At 37.4% G+C, this 15,736-nt stretch overlaps 1 protein-coding gene across 1 annotated transcript in view; it reads right to left on the bottom strand.

Annotated features, from left to right (window-relative positions):
- ADAM32 (ADAM metallopeptidase domain 32) overlaps positions 1-15,736 on the bottom strand; it is a 209,319-nt gene that overhangs the window by 156,706 nt on the left and 36,877 nt on the right. The window contains 2 exon segments of the mRNA XM_082444199.1: positions 13,946-14,123; positions 15,505-15,581. Of these exon segments, the coding sequence (XP_082300325.1) occupies positions 13,946-14,123; positions 15,505-15,581 (255 nt within the window).

The following is a 15,736-nucleotide window of genomic DNA, read 5'->3' as shown; positions in this document are numbered from 1 at the left end:
TGTGTGTGTGTGTGTGTGTGTGTGTGTGTGTGTGTGTAGTGAGAACACATAAAATCAACCCTCTTAGAAAATTTAAAGTTTACAATACAATATTGCTAACTACAGTTACACTGATGTTTATTAAATCTCCGGAACTTATTCATCTTGCATAGCTCAAACTTTATATGCTTTGACCAACATTTCCCCATTTCTCTTTGTCTGCAGCCCCTGGCAAACACCACTGTACTTTCTGTGTCTATGAGTTTGACTACTGTAGATTCCAGTAGTGAGATGTTGCAGTATTTGTCTTTCTCTGTCTGGCTTATTTTACTAACAACATCCTCAAGGTTCATCCATACTGCCACAAATGGCAGGATTTTCTTCTTTTTAAGGCTGAATAATATACCATTATATATACATATAACAATTTACTTATCCATTCATCCATCAATAGATACTTAGATTGTTTCCATATTTTTGCTATTGCAAATAATGCTTCAATGAACACAGAGGTGCATATATGTTTCAAGTTAGTGTATTTGTTTTCTACTAGGAAGATTTATGATTTCAGGTCTTACATTCAAGTCTTTAATCCATTTTGAGTTAAATTTTGTGTGTGGTGTAAAATAGTGTTCCATTATTCTTCTGCATGTTGCTGTCCAGTTTTCCTAATACCATTTATTGAAAAGTCTGTCCTTTCCCCATGGTATATTCTTGGTTCCTCTGTCATAAATTAATTGACCATATATGTTTAGGTTTATTTCTGTGTTCTCTATTCTGTTCCACTGATCTATGTGTCTCTTTTCATGCCAATATAATACTATTTTAATTAATAAAGCTTTGTAATATAGTTTGAAATCAGAGAGTCTGAAGCCTCCAGCTTTGTTTTCTTTCTCAAGATTGTTCTGGCTATTTGATGTTTGTGTTTCCATACAAATTTAAGGATTATCTTCCTATTTCTTTGAAAAATAGCATGGGAATTTTGATGGGGATTGCAATGAATATGTAGATTGCTTAGGGTAGTACAGAAATGTTAACAATCCTGATTCTCCCAATCCATGAGCATGGAATATCTTTCCATTTATTTGGGTCTTCTTCAATTTCTTTCATCAATATCTTATAATTTTCAATATATAGTTCTTTTACCTCCCTGGTTAAATTTATTCCTTGGTATTATATCCTTTTTGATGCATTATAAATCGCATTGTTTATTTCTATTTCTGACAGTTTCTTATTGGTGTATATATACACAACAGATTTCCATACATTAGTTTTGTATCCTGAAAATTTACTGAATTTGTTTATTAGTTCTAACAGTTTTTTATGGAGTAGTTAGGGTGTTCTATATATAACATCATGTCATCTGCAAATAGTGACAGTTTTACTTCTTCCTTTCCAATTTGAATACATGTCATTTCGTTTTCTTACCCGATTACTGTGGTGAGAACTTCCAATTCTATGTTGAATAAAAGTGGCGAAAGTGAGCATCCTTGACATGTTCCTGATCTTAGAGGAAATGCTTTCAGCTTTTCACCGTTGAGTATAACGTTAGCTGTGGGCATGTCATATATGGTCTTTATTATGTTGAAGTATGTTCCCTCTATATCCACTTTGTTGAGAGTTTTTATTATACATGGATGCTGAATTTTTTCAAACGCTTTTTCTGCAGCTATTTAGATGATCATGGTTTTTATCCTTCATTTTGTTAATGTGGGATATCACATTGATTTGCTGATGTTGAACCATTTCTTCATCCTTGCAATAAACCCCACTTCAGCATGGTGTATGATTCTTTCAATGTTTTCTTTTCTTTTAATGTTTTAATGTTGAATTTGATTTGCTATTATCTTTTTAAAGATCTTTACATCTATGTTCATCAGGGATACTGGCCAGTAATTTTCTTTGCTTTCTTTTTTTTTTTTTTTGTGGTATCCTTGTCTGGGGTTTGGTATCAGGGTATGCTGGCCTTGTAAAATGAATTTGGAAGTGTTCCTCCTTCATCTATTCTTTGGAAAAGGAGTTTGAGGATTGGTATTAATTATTCTTTAAATGTTTGGTACAATTCACCAGTGAATTGTATAAGTGTGGTCTTGGACTTTTGTTTGTTAGCATATTTTTGACTACTGATTAAATCCCCTTACCAGTAATTGGTCTATTCAGATTATCTATTTCACCATAATTCAGTCTTGGTAGGTTAGGTGTTTCTAGAAATTTATCCATTTCTTCTAGGTTGCCTAATTTTTTAAAACTGAAGTATAGTTGATTGACAATGTTGTGTTACTTTCAGGTGTACAGCAAAATGATTCATATATATATATATATATATATATATATATATATATATATATATATATATATTTAATATATATAACATATAATATATATGTATTCTTTTTCAGATTCTTTTCCCTTATAGGTTATTACAAAATACTGAGTATAGTTCCCTGTGCTATATAGTAGGTTCTTGTTGGTTATCTATTTTATATATTGTTGTGTATATATGTTAATCCCAAACTCCCATTTTTTTCCCTCCCCAGGTTGCCTAATTTGTTGACATATAATTCTTCCTAGTAGTCTATATTTCTGTGGGATCAGTTGTAACATCTCTTTCATTTTTTATTTTATGATTTCTCCTTTTCTCTTGGTGAGTCTAGCTAAAGGTTTGTCTATTTTATCTTTTCAAAGAACCAGCTCTCAGCTTCACTGATCTTCTCTATTGTCCTTTTGGAATCTGTTTCATTTATTTCTGCCCTACATTTGTTATGTCCTCCCTTCTACTAATCCTGTGTTTCATTTGTTCTTTTTCTAGTTCCTTGAGGTATAAAGTTAGGTTATTAGTGACTTTTCCTGTTTCTTGAGGTAGGCCATTTATCGCTAAGAACTTCCCTCGTAGAACTGCTTTTGCTGCATCCCACAAATTTTTGGTATATGCTATTTCCATTTTCTTTTGTCTCAAGGTATTTTTTAAAATTTCTCCTTTGATTTTTCTTTGGCCCATTTGTTGTTCAGTAGCATACTGTTTAAACTACACATATTTGTGAATTATCCAGATCTCTTCATGTAAATAATTTCCAGTTTCATACCATTGTGGTCAATAAAGATGCTTCATATGTCATCAATCCTCTTAAATTTATTAAGATTGTTTTGTGGCCTAACATGATCTCTCCTGGAAAATGTTCCATGTGAACTTCAGAAGAATGTGTATTCTGTTGCTTTTACATGGAGTATTCTGTATATATCTGTTAAGTCCATCATTCCAATGTGTCATTTAAGGCCGATGTTTCCTTATTGATTTTCTGTCTGGATGATCTATCCATTGATATAAGTGGGATATTAAAATTCCCTACTATTATTATATTGCTGTCTATTTCTCCCTTTAGGTCAGTTAATATTTGCTTTATATATTTAGGTTATCCTATGTTGGGTACATAAATACTTACAAATGTTATATTTCTTGTTAAATTGACCCCTATATCATTATGTAACACCCATTCTTGTCTCTTATTACAATCTTTTTTTTTTTACACCTATTTTGTCTGATATAATGGTAGCTACTCCAGCTTTCTTTTGGTTTCCATTAGCATGGAAATCTTTTTCCATCACTTCATTCTCAGTCTCTGCATGTCCTTACATCAAAAGTCTCTTGTAGGTAGCATATAGATGGGTCTTGTTTTTTAATCCATGTAGCCACTCTATGTCTTTTGATTGGAGAACTCAGTCAATTTACATTTAAAGTAATTACTGATAGGTAGAGAAATGAGAGAACTCAAATAAAATTTAAAAGTAATTATTGCCATTTTATTAAGTGTTTACTGTCTATTTCTTCTTCTCTTGCTCTCTTCCTTTGTGGTTTGATGACTTTCTTTAGTAATATACTTATATTACTTTCTTTTTATTGTTTGTATATTTACTATAGGTTTTTGCTATTTGTAAGCCATGAAGCTTACAAGTAACAACTTATATATAAGTCTATTGTAAGTTGATAACAACTTAAGTTTGTTGAAAAAGCTCAACATTTTTACTCCCTGCCACATTTTATGTTTTTTATGTCATATTTTATCTTTTTATCTTGCATATCCCTTAACTAATTATTGTAATCATAGTTATTACTATTTTTACTACTTTCATCTTTTAACCTTCATAGTACCTTTGTAACTGATTAATCCACTCCCTTTGCTATATATTTACCTTTCTGGTGAGAGTTATTATTTCATGTTTTCTTGGGAAAATTTAATGTGAGTTCCAGTTCAAGATGGCAAAATATGAAGATCCTGAAATCAACTCCTCCCAAAGACCTACTGGGTCTACAGCTACATACAGAACAATTTCCTCTTTTAAAAAACCTAAAGTCTGGCTGAGTGGTAACTATACATCAGGCAAATGAGAGGAAAAGCACAGTGAATTGGGTAGGATGTACTAAGACACACTCTTACCGTAAATGCCACCCTCAGTGCTATGACCCACAACCTGGAGAAAATTCTAAACCTGGAGCTTCTGTCTTAGGAGTGAAGGGTTTGAACCTCACATTGGGCACCACAACTTTTAGGACCTGCACCTGAGAGACAAGCCCCAAAACACTGAACTTTGAAAACCAATGGGGCTTGAGTCCCCAGACTCACAAGATTGTGTCAGTCTGGGAACCAGGTCAAAAAGGGCCCAGGCACTTGGACTTACCTTCTGTAGGGCCCAGCTCAGAAGAAGCTAGCCATGCCCAGACTTAAAGTAAAGGAAATTCCCTTGCTTATATTAAGGTGCCAGCCTGAGAGGCAGGCATCTAATTAGCACACACATCCAGTAATGAAGACTTGCAGGTACCATCTTCGTGCTTTCCCTTTTCCATGCTCCAGAGCACTGTATCTCCCAGAAGAGAGCTTTTACATGCATCTGGTGCACCGATCTTTGCAGCTGACTCCCTGGGGACATTACTTGACTGCCTGACTCTGGAAGCCAAAGGAGCTTGCATTCCTAATCCCATGGGACTGTAATAATCATAAAGGAGCTCATACCCCAGTTAGGCACCCCAATTTTTGTGGCTGCTACCCAGGAATACCTCTACATCACCTGGCTCTGGCAGCCAGTGGGGCTTATACTTGTGGGTCCCATAGAACTGTAGCTAACAGAGAAAGAATTCTTAAACAACTACCAGGCCCCAACACAGCAAGAGGCAAAAGACCCAAGACCTCAGTCTTTCTGTTACAGAGGCCTATTAGCTAATCATCATGGCTGCAGCCTGAGAGGCAGACTTCTAATTACACATCTATGGGCTAAGTGTCATGCTTTCCAGACACCTCAGAAGGTGAGTGCTATCTTCAAGAATTCCCTCTGCTACCCTCCAGAGATCTAGTTTTTCCTGCAAGGGAATTTTACATGCAATTGATGCCCTAGTTTTTAAAACTAGTGCCCCAGTTTTTGCAGCTACCACCTAGGGAATGCTCCTTGATTGCCTGGCTCTGGTGGCTAGGGGGCTTGCATTTCTGAGACCCACAGGACTGTAGCAATTGAAGAGATGGTTCTTGGCAAGCTGCCAGTTGCACAGCACTGTGGAGAAAACAGACTGAGGTACTCAGCAGTCTTTCTGTGAGGGAGGTCACTTTGCTTGTTCTGGTGCTTCAACCTCAGTGGAAGGCTTCAGGTTTAGCACACATCCAGTGAACTACAGAGCTTCCCTCAAGGAATGTAGTCTATGGACACCATCTTGGTACACTCCCTCTGCCTTGCTTCAGCTCTCCAACAGCTCCCAGAAAAGAGCTTACACACTCATCTGGGGCCCCAGTTTTTGTGACTGCTATGGAGGGGACACTGCTGGATACCCTGGAGAGCAGGGCATACACTTGCAATCCCACAGGACTATATATATTTGCCTACTTCTAAAAGCTGCTGCCTGAGGATGTGGTTTCCAAACAGCCAGAATCTAAGTGGTAAGAACCTCCCCTTCAGGACACTGGCAGGTCTTGCCACATTCTCAACTACTGGGAGCTATTAAAAATATAATATGCTACTTGGATAAGCACAAAGCTTTGTCATCTTTGAGCGATGACAAAGAGCTGGGGGGAGGGTTTCACCTCCTACACAAGGACACTCCAAGACTAGGAGAGGTGGCTGTTCCATCTACCATATAAAAAGCAACCCAGAAAGTCAAGCAAAATGAAGAAACAGAGGAATATGTTCCAACTGGAAGAAAAAGATAAAACCTCACAAAAAAAACTTAATGAAATGGAGACATGTAATTTACCTGATGAAGAGTTTAAAGTAATGGTCAAAAAGATGCTCACTGAACTGGGGAAAAGAGTGAATGGACACAGTGAGGAGAAGGTCAACACAGAGAGAGAAAATATAAGAAAGTACCAAAGAGAAGTCAGAAAACTGAACAATATAATAACAACTGAAAAATACACTAGAGAGGTTCAATGTTGGAGTAGATGAAGCAGAAGAAAAAAAAAATCAGTCAACTCAAAGACAATGTGGTGGAACTCACACAATCAGAGAAACAAAAAGAAAAAAAAGAATTTAAAATAGGAAAGATAGCATAAGGGGTATGGAACAACAACAAACTAACAAACATTTGCATTTACAGAAGTCCCAGAAGGAGAAGAGAATGGGGCAGAAATTATGTTTGAAAACACAATGGCTGAAAACTTCCCTAACATGTGTAAGGAAACAGACATTCAGCCCCAGGAAGCCCAGAATCTTTCAAATAAGAACGCAAAGAGACCCACACCAAAACACATTATAATTTAAATGTCAAAAGTTAATTAGGAGACCTTCAAGATGGCGGAAGAGTAAGACGTGGAGATCACCTTCCTCCCCACAAATACATCAGAAATACATGTACATGTGGAACAACTCCTCCAGAACACCTCCTGAATGCTGGCAGAAGACCTCAGACATCTCAAAAGGCAAGAAACTCCCCACGTACCTGGGTAGGGCAAAGGAAAAAAGAAAAAACAGAGACAAAAGAATAGGGACAGGATCTGCACCACTGGGAGGGAGCTGTGAAGGAGGAAAAGTTTCCACACACTAGGAAGCCCCTTCACTGGTGGACACGAGGGGTGGCAGGGGGGAAGCTTCGGAGCCACAGAGGAGAGAGCAGCAACAGGGGTGCGGAGGGCAAAGCGGAGAGATTCCCGCACAGAGGATCAGTGCCGACCAGCACTCACCAACCCAAGAGGCTTCTCTTCTCACCCGCTGGGGTGGGTGGGGGCTGGGAGCTGAGGCTCCACCTTCAGAGTTCAGATCCCAGGGAGAGGACTGGGGTTAGCTGCGTGAACACAGCCTGAAGGGGGCTAGTGCGCCACAGCTAGATGGGAGGGAGTCCAAGAAAAAGTCTGGACCTGTCCAAGAGGCAAGAGACAATTGTTTTGGGGTGTGTGAGGAGAGAGGATTCAGAGCAACACCTAAACAAGTTCCAGAGATGAGCATGAGCCGCGGCTAGCAGTGTGGACACCAGAAACAGGAATGAAAGGCTAAGGCTGCTACGGCAGCCACCAAAAATCCTGTGTGCAAGCACAGGTCACTATCCACACCTCCCCTCCTGGGAGCCTGTGCAGCACGCCACTGCCAGGGTCCCGTGATCCAGGGACAAGTTCCCTGGGAGAACACACAGCACACCTCAGGCTGGTGCAACGTCATGTTGGCCTCTGCTGCTGCAGGCTCGCCCTGCATTCTGTACCCCTCCCTCCCCCGCTGCCGAGTGAGCCAGAGCTTCCTAATCAGCTGCTACTTTAACCCCGTCCTATCTGAGCAAAGAACAGACACCCTCAGGTAACCTACACACAGAGGCTGGGCCAAATCCAAAGCTGAACCCCAGGAGCTGTGCGAACAAAGAAGAGAAAGGGAAATCTCTCCCAGCAGCCTCAGAAGCAGCGGATTAAAGCTCCACAATCAACCTGATGTACCCTGCAACTGTGGAATACCTAAATAGAAAACAAATCATCCCAAAATTGAGGCGGTGGACTTTGGGAGCAACGTATATATATTTTTTCCTTTCTCTCTTTTTGTGAGTGTGTATGTGTATGCTTCTTTGTGTGATTTTGTCTGTATAGCTTTGCTTCTACCATTTGTCCTAGGGTTCTGTCTGTCCATTTTTTTCTTTTCTTTTTTTTTTTTAAGTATAGTTTTTAGTGCTTGTTATCCTTGGTGGATTTGTTTTTTGGTTTGCTTGTTCTCTTCTTTCTTTCTTTCTTTTTTTCTTTTTTTATTACTTTTTAATTTTTTTATTTTTTAAAATTATTTTTTATTTTTAAAACTTTATTTTATTATTTTTTTCTTTCTTTCTTTCTTTTTTTCCTCCCTTTTCTTCTGAGCCATGTGACTGACAGGGTCTTGGTGCTCTAGCCAGGTGTCAAGCCTGTGCCTCTGAGGTGGGAGAGCCGAGTTCAGGACATTGGTCCACCAGAGACCTCCCGGCTCCATGTAATATCAAACAGCGAAAGCTCCCCCAGAGCTCTCCATCTCAACGCTAAAACCCAGCTCCACTCAATGACCAGCAAGCTACAGTGCTGGACTCCCTATGCCAAACAACTAGCAAGACAGGAACACAACCCCATCCATTAGCAGAGAGGCTGCCTAAAATCATAATAAGGTCACAGACACCCCAAAACACACCACCGGACACAGACCTGCCCACCAGAAAGACAAGATCCAGCCTCATCCACCAGAACACAGGCACTAGTCCCCTCCACCAGGAAGCATACACAACCCACTGAACCAACCTTAACCACTGGAGGCAGACACCAAAAACAACAGGAACAACAACCTGCAGTCTGAGAAAAGGAGACCCCAAACACAGTAAGTTAAGCAAAATGAGAAGACAGAGAAACACACAGCAGATGAAGGAGCAAGGTAAAAACCCACAACACCAAACAAATGAAGAGGAAATAGGCAGTATACCTGAAAAAGAATTCAAAGTAATGATAGGAAAGATGATCCAAAATCTTGGAAATAGAATGCAGAAAATACAAGAAACGTTTAACAAGGACATGGAAGAACTAAAGAGCAAACAAACAACGATGAACAACACAATAAATGAAATTAAAAATTCTCTAGAAGGAATCAATACCAGAGTAACTGAGGCAGAAGAACAGATAACTGACCTGGAAGATAAAATAGTGGAAATAATTACCACAGAGCAGAATAAAGAAAAAAGAATGAAAAGAATTGAGGACAGTCTCAGAGACCTCTCGGACAACATTAAACACACCAACATTCCAATTGTAGGGCTCCCAGAAGAAAAAGAGAAAAAGAAAGGGTCTGAGAAAATATTTGAAGAGATTATAGTGGAAAACTTCCCTCACATGGGAAAGGAAATAGTCAATCAAGTCCAAGAAGCGCAGAGGGTCCCATACAGGATAAATCCGAAGAGAAACACGCCAAGACACATATTAATCACACTACCAAAAATTAAATACAAAGAAAAAATATTAAAAGCAGCAAGGGAAAAACAACAAATAAATACAAGGGAACACCCATAAGGTTAACAGCTGATCTTTCAGCAGAAACGCTGCAAGCCAGAACGGAGTAGCAGGACATATTTAAAGTGATGAAAGGGAAAAACCTACAACCAAGATTACTCTACCCAGCAAGGATCTCATTCAGATTCGACGGACAAATTAAAACCTTTACAGACAAGCAAAAGCTAAGAGAATTCAGCACCACCAAACCAGCTTTACAACAAATGCTAAAGGAACTTCTCTAGGCAGGAAACACAAGAGAAGGAAAAGACCTGCAATAACAAACCCAAAGCAATTAAGAAAATGGTAATAGAAACATACATATCGATAAATACCTTAAATGTAAATGGATTAAATGCTCCAACCAAAAGACATAGACTGGCTTAATGGATACAAAAACAAGACCCGTACATATGCTGTCTACAAGAGACCCACTTCAGACCTAGGAAAAAGATATTCCATGCAAATGGAAATCAAAAGAAAGCTGGAGTAGCAATTCTCATACCAGACAAAATAGACTTTAAAATAAAGACTATTACAAGAGACAAAGAAGGACACTACATAATGATCAAGGGATCAATCCAAGAAGAAGATATAACAATTGTAAATATTTATGCACCAAGCACAGGAGCACCTCAATACATAAGGCAAATGCTAACAGCCATAAGAGGGGAAATTGACAGTAACACAATCATTGTAGGGGACTTTAACACCCCACTTTCACCAATGGACAGATCATCCAAAATGAAAATAAATAAGGAAACACAAGCTTTAAATGATACATTAAACAAGATGGACTTAATTGATATTTATAGGACATTCTATCCAAAAACAACAGAATACACTTTCTTCTCAAGTGCTCATGGAACATTTTCCAGGATAGATCATATCTTGGGTGACAAATCAAGCCTTGGGAAATTTAAGAAAATTGAAATCGTATCAACTATCTTTTCCAACCACAACACTATAAGACGAGATATCAATTACAGGGAAAAATCTGTAAAAAATACAAACAGATGGAGGCTAAACAATATACTACTAAATAACCAAGAGATCACTGAAGAAATCAAAGAGGAAATCAAAAAATACCTAGAACCAAATGACAATGAAAACACGACGACCCAAAACCTATGGAATGCAGCAAAAGCAGTTCTAAGATAGAAGTTTATAGCAATACAATCCTACCTCAAGAAACAAGAAACATCTCAAATAAACAACTTAACATTACACCTAAAGCAATTAGAGAAAGAAGAACAAAAAAAACCCAAAGTTAGCAGAAAGAAAGAAATCATAAAGATCAGTTCAGAAATAAATGAAAAAGAAATGAAGGAAACAATAGCAAAGATCAATAAAACTAAAAGCTGGTTCTTTGAGAAGATAAAAAAAATTGATAAACCATTAGCCAGACTCATCAAGAAAAACAGGGAAAGACTCAAATCAACAGAACTAGAAATGAAAAAGGAGAAGTAACAACTAACACTGCAGAAATACAAAGGATCATGAGAGATTACTACAAGCAACTATATGCCAATAAAATGGACAACCTGGAAGAAACGGACAAATATTTAAAAAGCACAACCTTCCGAGACTGAACCAGGAAGAAATAGAAAATATAAACAGACCAATCACAAGCACTGAAATTGACACTGTGATTAAAAATCTTCCAACAAACAAAAGCCCAGGACTAGATAGCTTCACAGGCGAATTCTGTCAAACATTTAGACAAGAGCTAACACCTATCCTTCTCAAACTCCTCCAAAATATAGCAGAGGGAGGAACACTCCCTAACTCATTCTACAAGGCCACCATCACCCTGATACCAAACCCAGACAAAGATGTCACAAAGAAAGAAAACTACAGGCCAATATCACTGATGAACATAGATGCAAAAATCCTCAACAAACCACTAGCAAACAGGATCCAACAGAACATTAAAAGGATCCTACACCATGATCAAGTGGGGTTTACCCCAGGATTGCAAGGATACTTCAATATACGCAAATCAATCAATATGATAAACCATATTAACAAATTGAAGGAGTCAAACCATATGATCATCTCAATAGATGCAGAAAAAGCTTTCAATAAAATTCAACACCCATTTATGATAAAAACCCTCCAGAAAGTAGGCATACAGGAAACTTACCTCAACATGATAGAGGCCATATATGACAAACCCAGAGCCAACATCGTTCTCAATGGTGAAAAATTGAAACCATTTCCTCAAAGATCAGGAACAAGACAAGGTTGCCCACTCTCACCACTCTTATTCAACACAGTTTTGGAAGTTTTAGCCACAGCAATCAGAGAAGAAAACGAAATAAAAGGAATCCAAATTGAAAAAGAAGAAGTAAATCTGTCACTGTTTGCAGACGACATGATACTATACATAGAGAATCCTAAAGATGCTATCAGAAAACTACTAGAGCTGATCAATGAATTTGGTAATGTAGCAGGATACAAAATTAATGCACCGAATTCTCTTGCATTCCTACACACTGGTGATGAAAAATCTGAAAGAGAAATTAAGAAAACATCGCCATTTAGCATTGCAACAAAAAGAATAAAATACCTAGGAATAAACCTACCTTAGGAGAAAAAGACTGGTATGCAGAAAACTATAAGACACTGATGAAAGAAATTAAAGATGATACAAACAGATGGAGAGATATACCATGTTCTTGGATTGGAAGAATCAACACTGTGAAAATGACTATACTACCCAAAGCAATCTACAGATTCAATGCAATCCCTATCAAACCACCAATGGCATTTTCCACAGAACTAGAACTAAAAATTTCACAGTTTGTATGGAAACACAAAAGACCCTGAATAGCCAAAGCAATCTTGAGAAAGAAAAACGGAGCTGGAGGAATCATGCTCCCTGACTTTAGACTATACTACAAAGCTATAGTAATCAAGACAGTATGGTACTGGCACAAAAACAGAAATACAGATCAATGAAACAGGATAGAAAGCCCAGAGATAAACTCACGCATATATGGTCACCTTATTTTTGATAAAGGAGGCAAGAATATATAATGGAGAAAAGACAGCCCCTTCAATAAGTGGTGCTGGGAAAAATGGACAGCTACAGGTTAAAGAATGACATTAGAACACTCCCTAACACCATACACAAAAATAAACTCAAAATGGATTAAAGACCTAAATGCAAGGCCAGACACTATAAAACTCTTAGAGGAAAACATAGGCAGAACACTCTATGACATAAATCACAGCAAGATCATTTTTGACCCACCTCCTAGAGGAATGGAAATAAAAACAAAAATAAACAAATGGGACCTAATGAAACTTAAAAGCTTTTGCACAGCAAAGGAAACCATAAACAAGATGAAAAGACAACCCTCAGAATGGGAGAAAATATTTGCAAATGAAGCAACTGACAAAGGATTAATCTCCAAAATTTACCAGCTGCTCATGCAGCTCAATATCAAAAGAACAAACAACCCACTCAAAAATGGGCAGAAGACCTAAACAGACATTTCTCCAAAGAAGATATACAGATTGCCAAAAAACAGATGAAAGGATGCTCAACATCACTAATCATTAGAGAAACGCAAATCAAAACTACAGTGAGGCATATCACCTCACACCAGTCAGAATGGCCATCGTCAAAAAATCTACAAACAATAAATGCTGGAGAGGGTGTGGAGAAAAGGGAACCCTCTTGCACTGTTGGTGGGAGTGTAAATTGATACAGGCACTATGGAGAACAGTATGGAGGTTCCTTAAAAAACTAAAAATAGAACTACCATACAACCCAGCAATCCCACTACTGGGCACATACCCTGAGAAAACTATCATTCAAAAAGAGTCATGTACGACAATGTTCATTGCAGCTCTATTTACAATAGCCAGGACATGGAGGCAACCTAACTGTCCATCAACAGATGACTGGTTAAAGAAGATGTGGCACATATATACAATGGAATATTACTCAGCCATAAAAAGAAATGAATTTGAGTTATTTGTAGTGAGGTGGATAGACTTAGAGTCTGTCATACAGAGTGAAGTAAGTCAGAAAGAGAAAAACAAATACCATATGCTAACACATATATATGGAATCTAAAAAAAAAAAAGGTTCTGAAGAACCTAAGGGCAGGACAGGAATAAAGACGCAGACATAGAGAATGGACTTGAGGACATGGGGAGGGGAAAGGGTAAGCTGGGACAAAGTGAGAGAGTGGCATGGACATATATACACTGCCAAATGTAAAATAGATAGCTAGTGGGAAGCAGCCACATAGCACAGGGAGATCAGCTCGGTGCTTTGTAACCAACTAGAGGGGTGGGATATGGAGTGTGGGAAGGAGACGCAAGAGGGAGGAGATATATTTGGGGATATATGTATATGTATAGCTGATCCACTATGTTTTAAAGCAGAAACTAACACACCATTGTAAAGCAATTATACTCCAATAAAGATGTTAAAAAAGAAAATAAATAAACAAAAGCAATAAGTGCCTTGAAAGAGTAATAAAGCATACATAACTCACTTTTTCACTTATAAAAATATTATAGTCCATTGGGTTTTGTTCTGTGTCTTGGTTATTTTCAGTAACAACTGCAAATTCATTGTTTTCATTTCCTAATTTATAAAGAAGATGCTTAAATTCAACTGCAGATTCCATAGGCTCAATTCCATAAGAAACATTTTCAAACTGCAATATTCCTCTGTAAAATTAAGGATAAAAATTCAAGTGTTTTTAATAAATTCTATATTATAAAACTCTGACAGAATTCCTAAAAAAAGGAGGAGGAGGAGGAGGAAGAAAAGAGGGGAGGAGGAGGAGGAGGAAGGAAAGAGGGGAGAAGGAGGAGAAGGAGGGGGAGGAGGAGTGGGAGAAGAAAGATACAGAATGTTTTTGAGCTCAGTATTTTGACCCAAACTCTTTATGTTTTGGAGATGACTCTGAAGAGATAAAAAAAGGTCTTCCCCAATCCAAAAAAACTAACTTTCCATTTAATTTTCTTTATAGTTATAAACGCAGCACAAATTATGTAATCAGTTGCTAGGTATGAAAGTATACAGTATTACTGTGATCAAGTCATTCCCCTGTCCCCCAAGTCAGTAATTTAATGAAAGCAACAGCAATTAGAAATCTGTATAAATTTCTTTCTGTTTTGCACTGCAATGATTACATTGCTTGCATAAAAAAAGGATACATAATCAGTAATTTTATTCATAAAAATAAAATTCAGCAGTAATTAGAAGAAGGCATTTATGAATTTTGTTTATGTACCTAGTCTGAATAAGAAATTAAAAGCTAAATTTTAAAGAGTAAACAACTTTTATAAGTATTCTTCCTTGAATACAGGTAACAGTTCAAGTGACTACTCTCTAAAAACCAAATTTCAGAATTCCATGTAAAAAGCACTGAGTAAAATTCGTTTGTGGAAACAAGGATCCTACACTATAAAATGAAGGTGAAGAATATCCTGACAGAATGGAAAACTCTCCAAGCACTAGAATGGAAACCCTACAGTTCTTAGAGAGATTAAGATAGTGATATTACTAGAAAAATGAGTACTATAATAATACTTATTTGTTTATATAGAAGTGCTTCCTCTCTCTGAAGATGATTTCCCTTTGTGAAAGAACATGCTTTGTTTATTTATTTTTACATCTCCAAACACCAGGCCAGTAGCTGGCACATGGTAGGTATCAAAAATACTCTATTTGCTGAAAAAATAAGCAACCCCTAACTTAGCTCTTCCAACTTGCTATAGTCAAACACGGTCAACTGTCATTTCTGTACTAAAGAAGAAACAAGATACAGAGCAAGGACACCAGAAAATCTAAACCTTCGAGGAAGTTAGACATGTCTCTGGTCAGTGGGGAAAGTAAAGAGAAATCAGAGAAGAAACATATTCAGAGGAAGAGATTATTATTATTATTATTATTATTATTATTATTATTATTATTATTATTCATTGAATAATCTCCACATGGGAATCCTTTACCATTTCCACACTTAGTATAAACTAACAAATTCTCTGCAGACAAATATCATAACCATGGTGTTTGCATATCAAAGACAAAAAAATACATAACCTCAGTCCAGAGCAGGTGCTAAGTGTGACAACAGAATTCAGATATCCTTCAATATATCCTTGGTAGTAGCATTGAGTCTAGGGGGTAAAATATAAAGTGGTTACCTAGGAGTTGACAAAACTTTCTAATGATTTCTTAACTTTTTATACTTAATAGAACTTTCTGAATATTTTTCACAGGCTATATACAGTTTATATCGGTATGAATAAAGTGACATTCAGAAGAAAAGTCT

Source organism: Balaenoptera physalus (genome assembly GCF_965194825.1).
Source record: "Balaenoptera physalus genome assembly, chromosome: 21".
NCBI classification, from domain to species: Eukaryota; Metazoa; Chordata; class Mammalia; order Artiodactyla; family Balaenopteridae; genus Balaenoptera; species Balaenoptera physalus.
The sequence above is the reverse complement of the archived record's forward strand: the minus strand, read 5'-3'. Positions and strand labels throughout refer to the sequence as shown.